We start from the raw sequence: 14112 nt of genomic DNA, 5'->3' as shown, positions 1-14112 counted from the left end.
ACCAAAAACAAGAAAGGGTACTTGTGCCAACCAGTTCTCGCTTCCAGCTCATCAAATACTAACACTTGGTGAAACTCTGACTCTGTAGGGGCCCCTCAAGGACCCATTTTAGATTTTAAGAGCTGTTTGCAAAAGAGTGTGATAATGTTTATATATACAGAGAGAGTAACTGTAACACAGATAGGTAAGAATTGGATAGAATATAAAAACCACAATAATAAACCCAAGCTACATTCCCAACCCTAGACAATCCTCAAACATCATCACTGTCACATAAACCCTTATATTTTCTTGATAAATCAGTGCTATAGGTCACCAGTTATGCGTGTCCATAGGTTTTATATATAGTTAACCAGGAATAATTAATAAGAAAAGCATATGATTAAATCCTATACCTCGTTGGATTAACGGTGGAAAATCTCATAGCACCTCTGAGCTTCCATTCCAGTGAGGTCCATCACACAGCACAGCTGAAGGTGAACTGAGTGGAGACATTTGGTTTCAAGGTAAACAGCCCACCGAAATGTAAATATTAGAAGTGTCTTGTAATGATTTGTATTATCTGTTTCAGTATTTGTTAATAATAGTGAAAGAAAAATCAACATGGCTCATTCATGACACGTTCTATTTGACTGAATACGTGTGTGCAGCTGTTAAAGTGTATCAATTTTACTCTCTACAATCTCCAAGTAGTACATTCTCATGAGATACTTAAGTTGGGAACATGTAGCATATCGTGCACGTGAGTTGTTGTGCTGTGTATATGCGAAAGTCACAGGTTAAACCTTTGGATCTTGTGTATAAATCACATGGCAGACAAATGGATTATAGTAATCATGTTAAGGCGACATATCCCATAGCAATTACATTACAGCTTACACAAAGTGATTTGATAGGCCTAATGCCCCTGTGTGGAGCCAGATGGCAATATACATGAATACACACTGTTATGGACAGAATAGGTGAGGAAAGACTTTACTGAACGACTCAGGCTAGAATTCACCGCTAAATGTGAAATGTAGCTAACTACTCTCCCCGTCTCTCCCACATCTCAGTTTCTTTCTATGTTATGTTTAAATTTTTCATTGGTGTGTGTTTCCAATCATTTGAAATTGTTTGGCGTGTTCTTAAGGGCAGCACTAGCAGATGGTATGATCTCAGAGTTTGATGTTAAGCGAGGAAAATATCTTGTAAATCCTCACTGATATGTGGCTGCTTGTTGAAAGTCTTAGCTATAAGCTATGACAACATAAAGAGTGATGGCTAAACCTCTTTTGGATGTGGTTTGAGTGTTGAAGAGAAAGAAAAACAAACTTCCTTTTTTCAAAGAGATGAACAAGCACGCCAGTTTAAATTTATCGCATTGTGCAACATGATGCATTCCTGTCACTTATCCCAATTCCCTGCTGGACTGAGCAGCGTTTGTTTGCTGTCACAATGTTTATCTTGCTGATATGATTGGCTGGTGGACGACTTTTATGAGTAATGAGCTCAAGAATATTTCTAGCCCAAATCGGTGTGTATGGGCTTGGATGGGCAAATTAGGATGTATGTTAGAGTGACATATTGTCCTAATAAATTATGATTTTGTTTATGTACAGTTTGTTAGATTTCCACTCAATGAGTTCATGTTTGTGTGTGTGTGTGTGTGTGTGTGTGTGTGTGTGTGTGTGTGTGTGTGTGTGTGTGTGTGCTTGGCAGTGAGGTGTTCTTCAGGGCTGTTGATTAGACAATTCCTGTCTTGAAGAGCTCTCCACTCTTTCTCTCCTCCCCTTCCTCCTCCCTTGCCTATATTAGCTCCATAAATCCTGCTCTAGGCGGATTGTTATGGTCATTGTGAGTGCTGTGAGCAATGGTTATTATCTGCCTGCTCTGCTCGCACTGCTTTATGCGTCTCGTTTGCTTTCTCCCTTCAGTCCCTCTTTCGCTCTCTCTTTTTCCTCTCTCTTATTCAAAGTATGTCTTGCTCGCTCTCACCACCCCTCTCGTCTGCTCTGGTATTCCACGTTTGTATCCTCTTCCTCTTTCTTTTCCTTATTACTCTACAATACTTTCTTCCTCCATTTTTCTTGTCTCTCCTTGCTCTTTCTCTTTGGTACGCAAATGTGACTGCAATGATTTAGTCAATAAAGCCACAAAGAAAAATGATGCAAGTCAAGTTGCAGTCATCATTAAAGACTGAGGCTAAAGCAGAGCTTTCATTCCCTAAATTTGTAACACCATAGACTTGCCCTTTATACCCAAATTAAAGTGATACTTCACCCAGTGTAATATGCCTTTCAGTCACTTGCTGTTAGGTATCTTTAACTCAAAAACGCCCCCCCCCCCCCCCCCCCCCCAGCATGACTTCTTGGTGACTCCAGAATTCAGAAAACACACAGCCAGACATTTTTAGCTTGAAGCTAATGGAGATCAACTGCAGTAAAACCCTTAAAGGCATCGTCATGATCCACTTTGATTCGAGCTAAAAACAGACAAACTGGAAAACTTCTGGTTCGATGTGACTGGGAACAAGCGTGGATAACCTTGACCAGCTCGTGCAGTCATTTTAACATTTAGAGATACCTATGAGCATCTAGGAAGTAAAGATAGCCTACATTAGTTAGCGGGCTTGCAAAAAAGGTCAGCTGGTGTATCTGGCTGTTTTTAACATCAAAATACAGTAGTTACAGGCACACTGGCTTGAATTTATTCATGTTCAATAAATCTGTGACAGCTCCATATTATGAACAAGGCATTTGACAGATGACTGATGCTTCAGCAGCTACATGGAGCACTATGGACTTTCTCTCTCTCTTTCTCTGTCTCTCTCCCTCTCTCTCTCTCTCTCTCTCTCTTTCCCTGGCAGCTACAGCTACGTTATGTTGCGACACGATCTGGATACACCCATTTCTGAGTGTAACTATCATTCCTCACAATGTAATGTCCTGCCTTTCTATCCTGTTTCACTTATAGATATGTCCTGATACAGCAGTTTGACACTCGAGAAATGCCATTTCAGCTTGACTTTGAATAGAAATGTGCATATGTTTTGTCTTCATTTGCATAGGGCCCGGAGCATTGTGTGAAATGCCTCCATTTCAAGGATGGTCCTAATTGTGTGGAAAAGTGTCCTGATGGTGTCCAAGGTGCCAACAGTTTCATCTTCAAGTACGCTGAAGCTAACAATGAATGTCATCCCTGCCATGCAAACTGCACTCAAGGGTGAGTACACTCAGGGCGCTCATCACACCCCAAAGCAGTTATTATCTCTGTCATCTGTTTGCAAAATGATTTGATGAGATTTAATGAATTATGAATTCCAGTTCATTTCAGCCACTTTCTGGGGTGATGTAGCTAAAAACAGCATATTGTTGCTCTTCTCTTGTAAATGCTGTTTGCTTTCACATGACTTGTAGCTGCAGAACAGCAACAGAAACTTCCCTTCACAGTCAGTGTCCTGCAAAAATAAGATTATAGACATCTTGTGAGACCAGAGAGATAAAGTGTCCTTGAAGTCCCTTGCTGCCCTCCATTGTTCACTAGCCACTGATCGCTCAATGTAATATTCAACAAGGGTTGGTGAGACAACATTTTATATTTTATTCCACAGGGAGTTTATGTCATTTCCTTGTGTGTTATTTCTTCTCTCTTGAGTGACAGCCTCTAGCTCGCTGGAGCATAACAATGTAGTCGTAAATGGAAAACACCAGGCTGACACTTTGTCATAGGTACAGCTTCATAAGTAGTTACGCCTCTCAAAAAGACAAGCTGATGGAGTCAGAGAGAAGAGAGAGAAAGAAAGTGAAAAGCGAAAAAAGGCAGTAATTAAGCAAATATTCTTTACTTCTTAACATTCAAAAGAGTCATCCCAAATCCAGCACAGCAGCCTAACTAGTGCTGTTTGCACATGGGAGACTTGAAAAGCTAATGTAGCAGATCTGATGAAATTTCCAGAATATTTTTAATCAGAAGAAAATGTAGCTTTAGAAGCTGTCAACACTAAGTTCTAGGACAAAGTTTCAGCTGAGGAGAAGCTAAAAAGGCCTAGGCCATAGTAACTGACTCAAACCCAAACTATAAATATACAAACTGTTTGCAAAGAGTTCAAGTTGCATGTGAAGTGCTATTTTCATAACACAGTTTCACAGGATTAATGAATATCTGTAGGTTTTATTATTTGAATAATTGTTAGATTTTCATGGTCATGGAGATCTGAGGGACCTGGGTATCCACCGGACTACATCCATCATTTTATATTTAGTGAATTACTATTAGAGCAGAAACTAAGACACCAAATATTAAGAAATTTAGTTTTAAAGAGTTTCTCAAAGTTTACATTTAGGAGCTTTTAACTTTCGTATGTAGACCTGACTTCACAGTTCAAGTGCTGATTTGGAAATAAACAGGTTTGTTGATGCCCTTTTTAGCTCTGCCTGCCCAGGGCTTGGCGGCAACAACCTGCCTTTGTCTTATAAATCCAAACTTTAACATAGACAGACTTCTTTGCCCCCTTAGAGCCACTATTTTGGTGTGTTTGACACCACAGACATCTTCAAGACAGCTCTGAACAGCCCTGAATTTAAATGTTAATGGAGGTGAGTTGAATTGAGCTGAACTATGAGGCAAAAGAAAGAGCGACAGGGCAAAAAGGGGAACAGGAAGGAGAAATATTAGCTTAACTCTGCTAATGAGCTGCGAAAAAAAAGGAGATATTGTGATATAGAACTTTTTGTCATCTGAAAAAACAGGCTTCTACATGCTTGCACGTATCAGATAGTGACAGGCAGCATTAGGCAGACAGCTGCACTGATAAGAGAAATCAATAGATTTTGCATATGCAGAGGCGGGAACATCACCAGCATGACAGATTCTTTGCTTGAGTCAAACAAGCCACTTTGACAAGTCAAATAACGTTCAGATATAGAGTTTGTCAGCCCCATTCCATACAGCAACACCCCATAGAATTAAGAATTCCACATGATTTGGTCGGAGTTACGAAAGGAAATCATCAAGCTGTCACCAGGCAGATCAACACACACTGTGTAAGGCTACTGAGAAAGTTTAGAGAAAAAAAGGGACTGTTTAACAATTATGTTAGATATGAACTACAAACAAATTGACCATTTACAGCCCCAAAGTGTGTATATTTGTACTGTGAATGTGACGATATATCAGTCTGTGTGTAGTGCTGCTTTTTGTTGACACTACATGAAATATGTTATTGTGTCAGTATTTTTGACATCTTAGCACGTAGAAGCATAGCCAACAGTATGTTACACTGTTGTGCAGAGTATCAAATACCCATTTCATACAGCATCAGCTAAAACAGTAGGCAAAAGTATGTTGTTTTACTGTTTTTTTTCTTTTTTTTTACTTGTTTTTACTGTACTCACCTCTCCATGTCCTTACCCAGGTGTATTGGACCAAGACTTCAGGACTGTATTGGCTGGATGGACAGGTACAGGACGCTTTTATTTGATGTTTAGCCCTTTTTACAGCAGCTAATTTTCCAGGTAATGGTAGAGTAAACACAGGTGTTCAAATTAATTATGGCCAGAGTTATGGTTCCATTTAGTGTCATAGCCATTGCTACTGGTCAGCATGTACACTTCCAGGACCCTGGCGCATCTAAATGGAACAGGGCCTTAATTAATGTTATTAATTACACCTGCCTGTTTAACTTGCCTTACCTTGTCAAAAAAGCATATACACAGCACACACACACACACACACACACACACACACACACACACACACACACAAGAATAACAGTAACCAAAATCACTGATTAATGGCTACCTTAAAGGCCCAAAATCTTTAATCTTTCTCAGTGCTTATTGCTTCTTTTGTTGTGTGTGTGTGTGTGTGTGTGTGTGTGTGTGTGTGTGTGTGTGTGTGTGTGTGTGTGTGTGTGTGTGTGTGTGTGCGTGTGTGTGCACGCACGTGTGTTTGCAACTGCTTACAAGTAATTTGTCTGGTTCTTTTTGAAGCACTTTAGTTTTTGTTCGAAGACGGAGGGGTGGCACGGGCAGAGCTGCTAACGGCTTACAGCAAATGGATCCAAATTTCATATGAAAAACTCTTTGGCATTGCATGGTGCTGAGAAAAATTGGGGAGAGTTTGAGGGATTATTAAAAAAAAAAACTATTGGGATTAGAGTGACACACTGATAAAAATGTGAGTTTTATTTGTGAATAATATCATACATCAAATTCACAGATTGATGGGTAATTACAAAAAGGCTTTCTGGGAGTTTTACAGATCAATATCCAGTATTCTAAACAGTACACACCCTTTGGAGGAGGGATATTCACTACTTCCTTACCCAAATGTATTCTGCCAACAGGATGAAAGGGAACTGTGGGATAAAGAGACTTTGTAGCAGAATGTAACTATCAACTGACCCGACGAGCGGATCAGCCCTTATCAGATGTCTGATAGCCGTGGCCATGATACGTTAGACCTTCAGCTAACCCCCCACCCCCCGGCCTAGCTCTCACATATCTTTTTCAATCTCTTACCTGTTGAAGGTATTGGCTTTTGAATATGATTGAAAGTGGTTTGTCAGAAATTCATGATTACACCGAGTCTTCAAAGGCTAACATACATCTTGTGTAGTGATTATGTGCACACATCTGATTAAGCTGTCACTTGCTCAATATTAAGCCGTCTGACATGGCTTTATGCAGGGTTATCAGAAATACACATATATATCTCTGTACTCACAGACTGGTTTGCTGATTCTGATGTATGTAATGGTGCAAAAACGTGGACAAATGCATCTCTTACCATTAGGTAGCCTGTTGGGTTATTTTTAGAATCGTGGGTCTTAAGTGCATTTATATTACAGCTGGAATTCATCTAATCACCCCAGGGACCTGGTAATGTTAGTGTGAAAGGCTACGTAAGTGAAGCGTGCAGATTGGATTAGACATCTATAGTGGGTCTTGATGCTTAAATGACCTTTTTTTACATCCATCAATTCCTCTGTGGCCTTCCCGACTGACTGATGTGGCTGTTTGCGTGGCCATCTTTGAATACTGGCCCTCCGTGGTCCTGTCTTTGTGTCATTGTTGAAGAAGACAGGATATTGACTCTCACATGTACTTTATTTATGTGTTGGAATGATTCTGGTCATGCTTACTGATTTGATATAGTGTTCCATTAACATCAGAGAGCTATTGTGCCAAAATTAAGCAAGATTTTGTGTGTGTGTGTGTGTGTGTGACTGATTTGTGAGATTCTTGTGGTTATGGAGACATCAGGCCTCCTTCTCCAGAGCTTATTTGGGAAGGAGAGTTCAGGGCACGCAGTGGTTATACACTACAACTGCACCTCTGAGTGAGGGCCCGGGTCAGAAGGGTGCAGAGGAAAATCACAACTGCATATGTACGGCAGGACTGGTGCCAATAATGAGAGCTTAAAGTTGAAAAATAGACATTTATTTAATAACTATGACATCATGCCGGGGGGCGGCATCACTCAGAGGTAGAGTGGCTATCGAGCAACCCAAAGGGTCGCTGGTTCAATCCTCACTTCGCCTGGTGACCACGTCAAAGCATCCTTGAGCAAGATACTGAGCCCCTAATTGCTCCTGATGGCCCTGATGGTAACAGGTCCAGGCTGAACCCTGCCTCTCACCCAGTGTCAGCTGGCTGTCTTTTCAACTGGCTTTTTTCTGTCATGCGGTTGCACCTACATGACTGCAATAATCTAAAAGTAGCCATTTTTTCCAACTGAATGATTTGTTGGTGAGGCATTAGTTCTCAAAAGTTCTTTCTCGCCACACTTTTAAGTCCTCAAACCAGGGATTTAACACCTTTTGTCAGCCAAAACACAAAGACTTCCTATGAATCCTGCAGACTTTTTCCACTTCCTACTGTGTATCCTCAAAGTCTATGACTTCAGTCCTAAATAACAGCCCCATTTCACGGATTATGGCAGAGCTGGAGTAGACCCTGGCCAAATTACATTCCTTCATTACAGCAAGAAAAAAGGGGAGCTGGTCTCCTGGAAAACGACCTTTTTACTCCTCATTTCTGCAGCTCATATATAGACAGTTTGGGAGCATATAAGAAAAAACTCCGGAGATGCTTGATTTCAAGTGACAGCATCAGTGTGGTGCTAAGAATTCACTTTGATGGTTATTTCCATTTTTTGATCTAAGCCTTGGTTTTAATGAGAGGGCATGAATCAATATTTATTACTGGCAAAATCTTAGTGCAAAAAAGGTAAATCTGTATTTTAATGATTGTCTTATTAAATATTTATTGTAGAGGCATGCTTTTGTTTATTTGTTGCTTTGCATGCGCGTGCTGTGTGGACAACTACAGTATACACCTGTTTTCCTATAACCATTTCAACCTATCTTCCAAATTCGGACGTTGTTCCTCTCACCCAGTGATCACCCACATCTTTATCATCCACTACTTTTCTTTCTTCTTTTCTCCCTCCACTTTCTTGTCCACAGAACCCCTCTGATCGCAGCAGGGGTGATCGGTAGCCTCTTCATGGTGGTGATCATTGGGCTGAGTGTGGCGGTGTCGGTGCGCCGGAAGAATATCAAGAAGAAGAGAGCCCTTCGTCGCTTCCTGGAGACAGAGGTGAGTGGGGCAGTAAATGAAAAACAGATTTAGAGAGGGAAGTAATTGCTTCAGTGCCACAAGATAATGTTGGCAGAAGACTGCATAGTGAGACAGGACGTAGGAGACTTCTGCGTGGCCACTTACTGCTCTATACCTTATTTTGGCAACCTGAGAAATCTGCACAAAGCAAAAGAATGACCATAGTATCGCTGATAGAACATTCTCATGAAAATGGAACATGGAAATGGCATTCCCTCAGTAGAAATGTGTGAGACACCAAGGTGCCCGATTGAAATACCAGCATTGTACATTCCTGCAAACCTAAAAATATGTGTTTCTGTGGGAAAACCATTTTTGCTAAAAGATGAGGGGGGGGGGGGGGGGTTGGTCTATCCTAACCATATTTTAAATTTGAAATTGGAACATCATGTGACCCTCCATATCCCCACAAATGTTGAGATTACATACACCAAACTAATATTTTACTCTGACAACTGAGTTATGTGAGGCCTCTCCTGGAATTAATCTGATCCTATTGTTTTAAGCATGTGTTTATTTGCATGCAAATGTACAGACATGATTAAAAGCATTGTATGTTAAGGTTAAGGTAAAGAATGTTTTAAGATTAAGGTAAGATTATGGTCAAGTATAAGATTAATGTCGGTGCTGCAGATGGGCTCTAAAAGGTCATTCGCATGAAAAAATGTGTAGCTGTGGATAAATGTGAAATGACCTTAAAATACTGAAGTTAAAATATATGATGCCACTTTAGGATTGGATATTGTTAAATTGTAAATTGTATGTTTAAGTGATTTATTTATCTTGTGTCAAACAGCCAGGATGCAGCCTTTATATTTACGATTGATTTCTTACATTGTTCCTTGACAAATTTTACACGTGTGGGAATGTAGATTAAAGAACAACTGGGTCAGAGTGAGGTGAAGATCAATGTAAGTCAAAGTAATGTCACTGGAAAAGATAAAAACGTGTGTGTGTGTGTGTGTGTGTGTGCGTGCGTGCGTGCGTGCGTGCGTGCGTGCGTGCGTTTTTCATGTAAAAGGTACATACTGTACAAAAGAGGAAAAATGTGAAGGAGAGAAAACAGAATGAGACGTCATGTCACCAGATGGTGACTGTGGAGGTAGTGAACGTGTCAGACACCCAGAGGCTCAGGTGTTGATTTTGCTGGAGATGACTATTCTCTTAGGAGAAAGGTAAGGGACCATACCATTAGTGGAGGAGAAAGCACTCTTCTTCTGTGTTAAAAATGAGAAGAGTACATCATTTAATGCACTTTTGTATCCATAGTGAGAATAAGGTCTTTTTTTCACTGCTTTCTCACTCTTCAGAGCTCACACGTATCAGTAAAGTGTCTAAAAGTAGCTTTCATACTCCAAATTATTATGTTCTTTCTTCTATTACATATAACCAAAACTTTCTTGCCTCCTTACTTTGCTAAATTTAACACGTCCATGGATACCTAAATGTTAAAAATTTAGACTTACCTTGGAGTGTTTCAGCTTACTTTAATTATTTTCTCTCATTAGCAGTTGAAGTTTTAAACTGAACTCATAAAACGTAGAACCTTTAATTAATAACGTGAATTAATGAGCGATGTGCTGCTTTAAATGTCACTTACTTGGGGAGTGGCATCACCTTTGCTTTCATTGTGGATGATCCCTTGGGTTTTATTTTCAAGGGGTTAAGAAAGAAGGCATGGAAGTACTCTTCTTTTTGTAAATTAAGACTAGCTCCGATCAAGGCTGCTACTCAGTTAGCAACCTCAGTTAACAAAAAAAGACTTCAAGGCAGAGTTTATCTAATGTTCTCATGAGATGGAGATTGATGGGGGGGGGGGGGAGCAGATGATGGCAGAGGAAGTCTGTAGGAAGAAGCAGGCGTCAGGTGAAACGGAGCGGAGTGAGGATTGAAGGCAGGGTGTTGAGCATGGCTGTACGAGCGGCGGGCAGGCACAGAGTCAAGTCGGAAAGCAGGCAGGCATGTAATGATCCTGTGGCACCGGGAGATAAGAGTTAGCTCGATGATCAAATAAACACGAGGGGAAACGCTTGGAAAAGACAATTACTAAGTGGCCTGAAAATGTGACCACAATGGCTGGAGTGACTATCGTAGTGCAGAGCAGGCAAAGAACCGGGGCTGATGGACTGATTGAGCTGATGGATGGAAGGTGTGCAAGCAGAACAGGCGAGGCGGATCAGGAAGCTGCCACGCCCAAACACAGACACGCTCAAACACAAGGTAGCAATACAATAGAAATACAAGAGAAAATGTGGATATTTGCACTCCAATATCAACTCCTGGGATGAACGTCTTTATCTCAAGCAGCTAAATTCTTCGTTTTTCATTTGTAGTGATTGGATTGGTTTATGATGTGGCAACACACAGGGTTCTGAGCAGGGAGTGCACAGTGGGGCTTTAGAGATATTTTGTCCACAGAGGCAGTGCTGTTTTGTGAACTATAGAAAAAAACACTGTCAGATAAACTGAGCATGCATAAATAACCCAAATCTCAAACTCAAATGATTTGATATGATTTTAATTACAGAAAGCCATTCCTGAGTGATGAGAGTTTGTCGTAAATAAAACCCTGAAAGAAGCTTGGCCAGTACCTCTGGCGTTATGTTCACAGAGGATTGTGGGTGATGGACTGTAGGATGGCTGAGGATCCACAGGTGAATCCTTGAAAATTCTCTGAAAGCAGGACCCAGTCCTTGGTAGATTTTGAAGTCTTCTTGAAGTACGTCTGTTTGAGAATCCTTGGTTGTGATTGAGAAAGACCCATGGTCACATCTCTAGGAAAGATCCACAATGGTGACGGCTAAAATCTTGTACTCAAGGCTACGTGATGGGAGTCGAGAAACCGATGGACGGTGCCGCAGTTAATACGTCCGCTTCCTTTACACTGTTTGTAATAAGAAACTGTGAATTCTGACGGTGTTTCAGCACCATATTTAGAGTGACAGTGTGGACAGCTCCAGTGTGTTGTAGTACAGCAGCCTCAGCATCAGCACCCGCAATACTGGACAGCTCCCTGTGCACAACACTCAAGCACTATTTGTGTCAGACATTTTTTGTTGTGTGTGTGTTCTAGTTCCAAGATGGTTAAATGAAATTTAAAAAAAAAAAAAAAAAAAAAAAAAAAGATCCTTTGGTAGTTGAATTCTATATTAAAGTTTAAAGTTTTGTGAGGACATCATGGTCTTTTATTCACCTTTACAGATTGGGAAGCCCATCACTAGATGAACATTTGTGGTGTCTGACATTGTGAGCTCACGAGTCCTGGGGGCTCCGATGTGCTTTGTGGATCAAAATGCTGAGAGGATGCATATGAATGAATGAATGTCAATGGCCAGTCCTGTTAAGATGGTAAAATCCACTCCGTGTGCATGTGTGTGTGCAAGTGTGTGTGCATGTGTGTGTCTTGTTTCCACCCGGCAACAGCTGATTTGTTATTCAATTTAAATGAAGAATGGCTATTGTTTTTAATCTAACAGTAACCACGAGCCAGAGGGACAGAAGCTGCCGACCACAGCCAGGCTGATTTACGCTCTCTTTCTGTTTATCTCTCTCTGCCCTCCCTCCCTTTCTAATCTTCCACTCTTTCTCTAATTCTCTCGATATTGCTCCCTCTCTTATGCTTTTGCATCCTCTGACTAATTCAGCGGCTTGCTTCTTCATTTCAGCCTTGCTGTTCTTTTTTTTTCCTGCCACGGTTCTTCCTCTCCTCCACATCCTCCTCCTCCCTCCCTCCCTCCCTCCCTCCCTCCTTATAGTCTTGCTCACTCTTGCCGTGTTATCCATTTATTCTTCCACTCCAGCAGTAATGAGACAACAAAAGTGTCATCTCGTTTTTGACATTCAGCAATTATCTACCTCAACTCCGTCTTTCTCTCAGTCTTAACTCCACCTTCCGCCATCTCTCTCCTCGCTTCACATATGAAATATCTTATTTGTGATATTGAAATGGTAGTAGCACTCCAGGGTTTGGTTTGTTTTTTGCGGGAAAATGACACAGTAATATGGTTATCTTTGTTCAGACGGGGTATCTATACATGTTAGCTGGCCAGCTTTAATATTAATGATTTGTGTTTGGAAATGTAAAGTAGAGGACAATTTAATTTAGGTTTCTATGTAAGCAGGTTAAGCTGAATATGGTATTGGAATTACACTATTATACAACATTATTCTTACATTATGAAAAAATTAAAGAATACTTCTTTTTTGTTGTAACTGCACAACTAACTGACCTGTATGATGAATATTAACAATGGTCTATCTAGTATCTAAGCTACTTTTTGATGTAACCATCTGTTGAAAAATATGTTATTGAATTTACTGGGTGGTGTGTATCCACGTACACACATTCACACACCATTTCTTCCCCTCCAATTGTTCAGTTTATGTCAGTCAATGTTAAGCTGCAGTTGAGGTTTTCTTGCGGTGTAATTGCAACCTGACACAGCCACACTTGTACGGACTAAAAACACAAGTACTTAGCTTTAATCTACATTGTATTAGGGAACTCATCAGTCATATTTATTCAACTCTCTGTCTCTGTCCAGCCATGTCTGTGTATGATGTTTAACGTATTGGTCTGACTGTGTGTTTTGTGTTTCACTGACTGAATCTCTTCTATGTTATTGAATGTATCTCTAGCTGGTGGAGCCTTTAACACCCAGTGGAACAGCACCCAACCAGGCCCAGCTCCGCATCCTGAAAGAGACCGAACTCAAAAGGGTGAAGATCCTTGGTTCAGGGGCCTTTGGCACTGTTTACAAGGTAACCCCCCCCCAGAAAAAATATAAGAATAACAGTTTAAACTACCTTTAGTTGCTATGTTTTTGTATTTGAATTAGGCCAAATACACTCCCACATCTGTTATATGACTGATCTTGGACAAAGAGGAAGAAAAGAGGAACAAATTACTAGATCATTAATGACAGGAAGAGGAGATGGAAGGCTGGAGGCGGGGGGTGATGAGAATAAGTAATGGCAGACATGGAGTTCCCTGGGGTTACAGTGAAATAAGAGGTAGCTGAGGAGGTCGCCACCAGTGTGATGATGGGTTGGGGAAAGACACAGCAGCTGAAATTAGAAAGAACAGACTTTCATTGAAATTGGTCATTTTGTAGATCAATCACTTCTCATTATATTACACATCTGGGTCAGAGTTTTGGAAGCGGCAGCACAGATATAATGTTCGAAAGCATTATCATCTACATTTCCCTAAGGAATATCCAGATAGTACAAGGAAGACTTTTGTATCTAAATATCCTCTCAACATTGAGGAAAAATGCTGTCACCCTGAAGTGATCTTTGCCCTGTTTAGGGCCAACTTAAGGTTTTTTTCACATCTAAACCGAATTTGGTTTTTATTAAGTCAACCCTGACATGGTTGGCCCGGGTTTTGTGTCTCTTGTGAAAGCAGTAATTGTCCTCTGGTGCCAACCAAAACAACCAGACCACCTCTCCCAAGCGGTCTCCATACAAGAGAACTTAAGTGCGCTTTGATTGCAGTGACAGC

The 14112-nt window shown here is 40.7% G+C and overlaps 1 protein-coding gene across 3 annotated transcripts in view; it reads left to right on the top strand.

Moving 5' to 3' along the window:
- The window catches only part of erbb4b (erb-b2 receptor tyrosine kinase 4b), a 275547-nt gene that overhangs the window by 220516 nt on the left and 40919 nt on the right, over window positions 1-14112 (top strand). For all 3 annotated transcript variants that reach the window (XM_086219925.1, XM_086219926.1, XM_086219924.1), the window contains exons 15-18: window positions 3050-3204; window positions 5396-5440; window positions 8453-8585; window positions 13245-13367. In XM_086219925.1, coding sequence (XP_086076051.1) covers window positions 3050-3204; window positions 5396-5440; window positions 8453-8585; window positions 13245-13367 — 456 coding nt within the window. The remainder of the gene's footprint in view (window positions 1-3049; window positions 3205-5395; window positions 5441-8452; window positions 8586-13244; window positions 13368-14112) is intronic.

This window comes from Aulostomus chinensis, chromosome 12 (assembly GCF_037954235.1).
Source record: "Aulostomus chinensis isolate RoL2024-O1b breed Wild chromosome 12, RoL_Achi_v1.0, whole genome shotgun sequence".
Lineage (NCBI taxonomy): Eukaryota > Metazoa > Chordata > Actinopteri > Syngnathiformes > Aulostomidae > Aulostomus > Aulostomus chinensis.
Note: the sequence above shows the minus strand (reverse complement) of the source record. Positions and strands in the feature narration are given on the sequence as shown.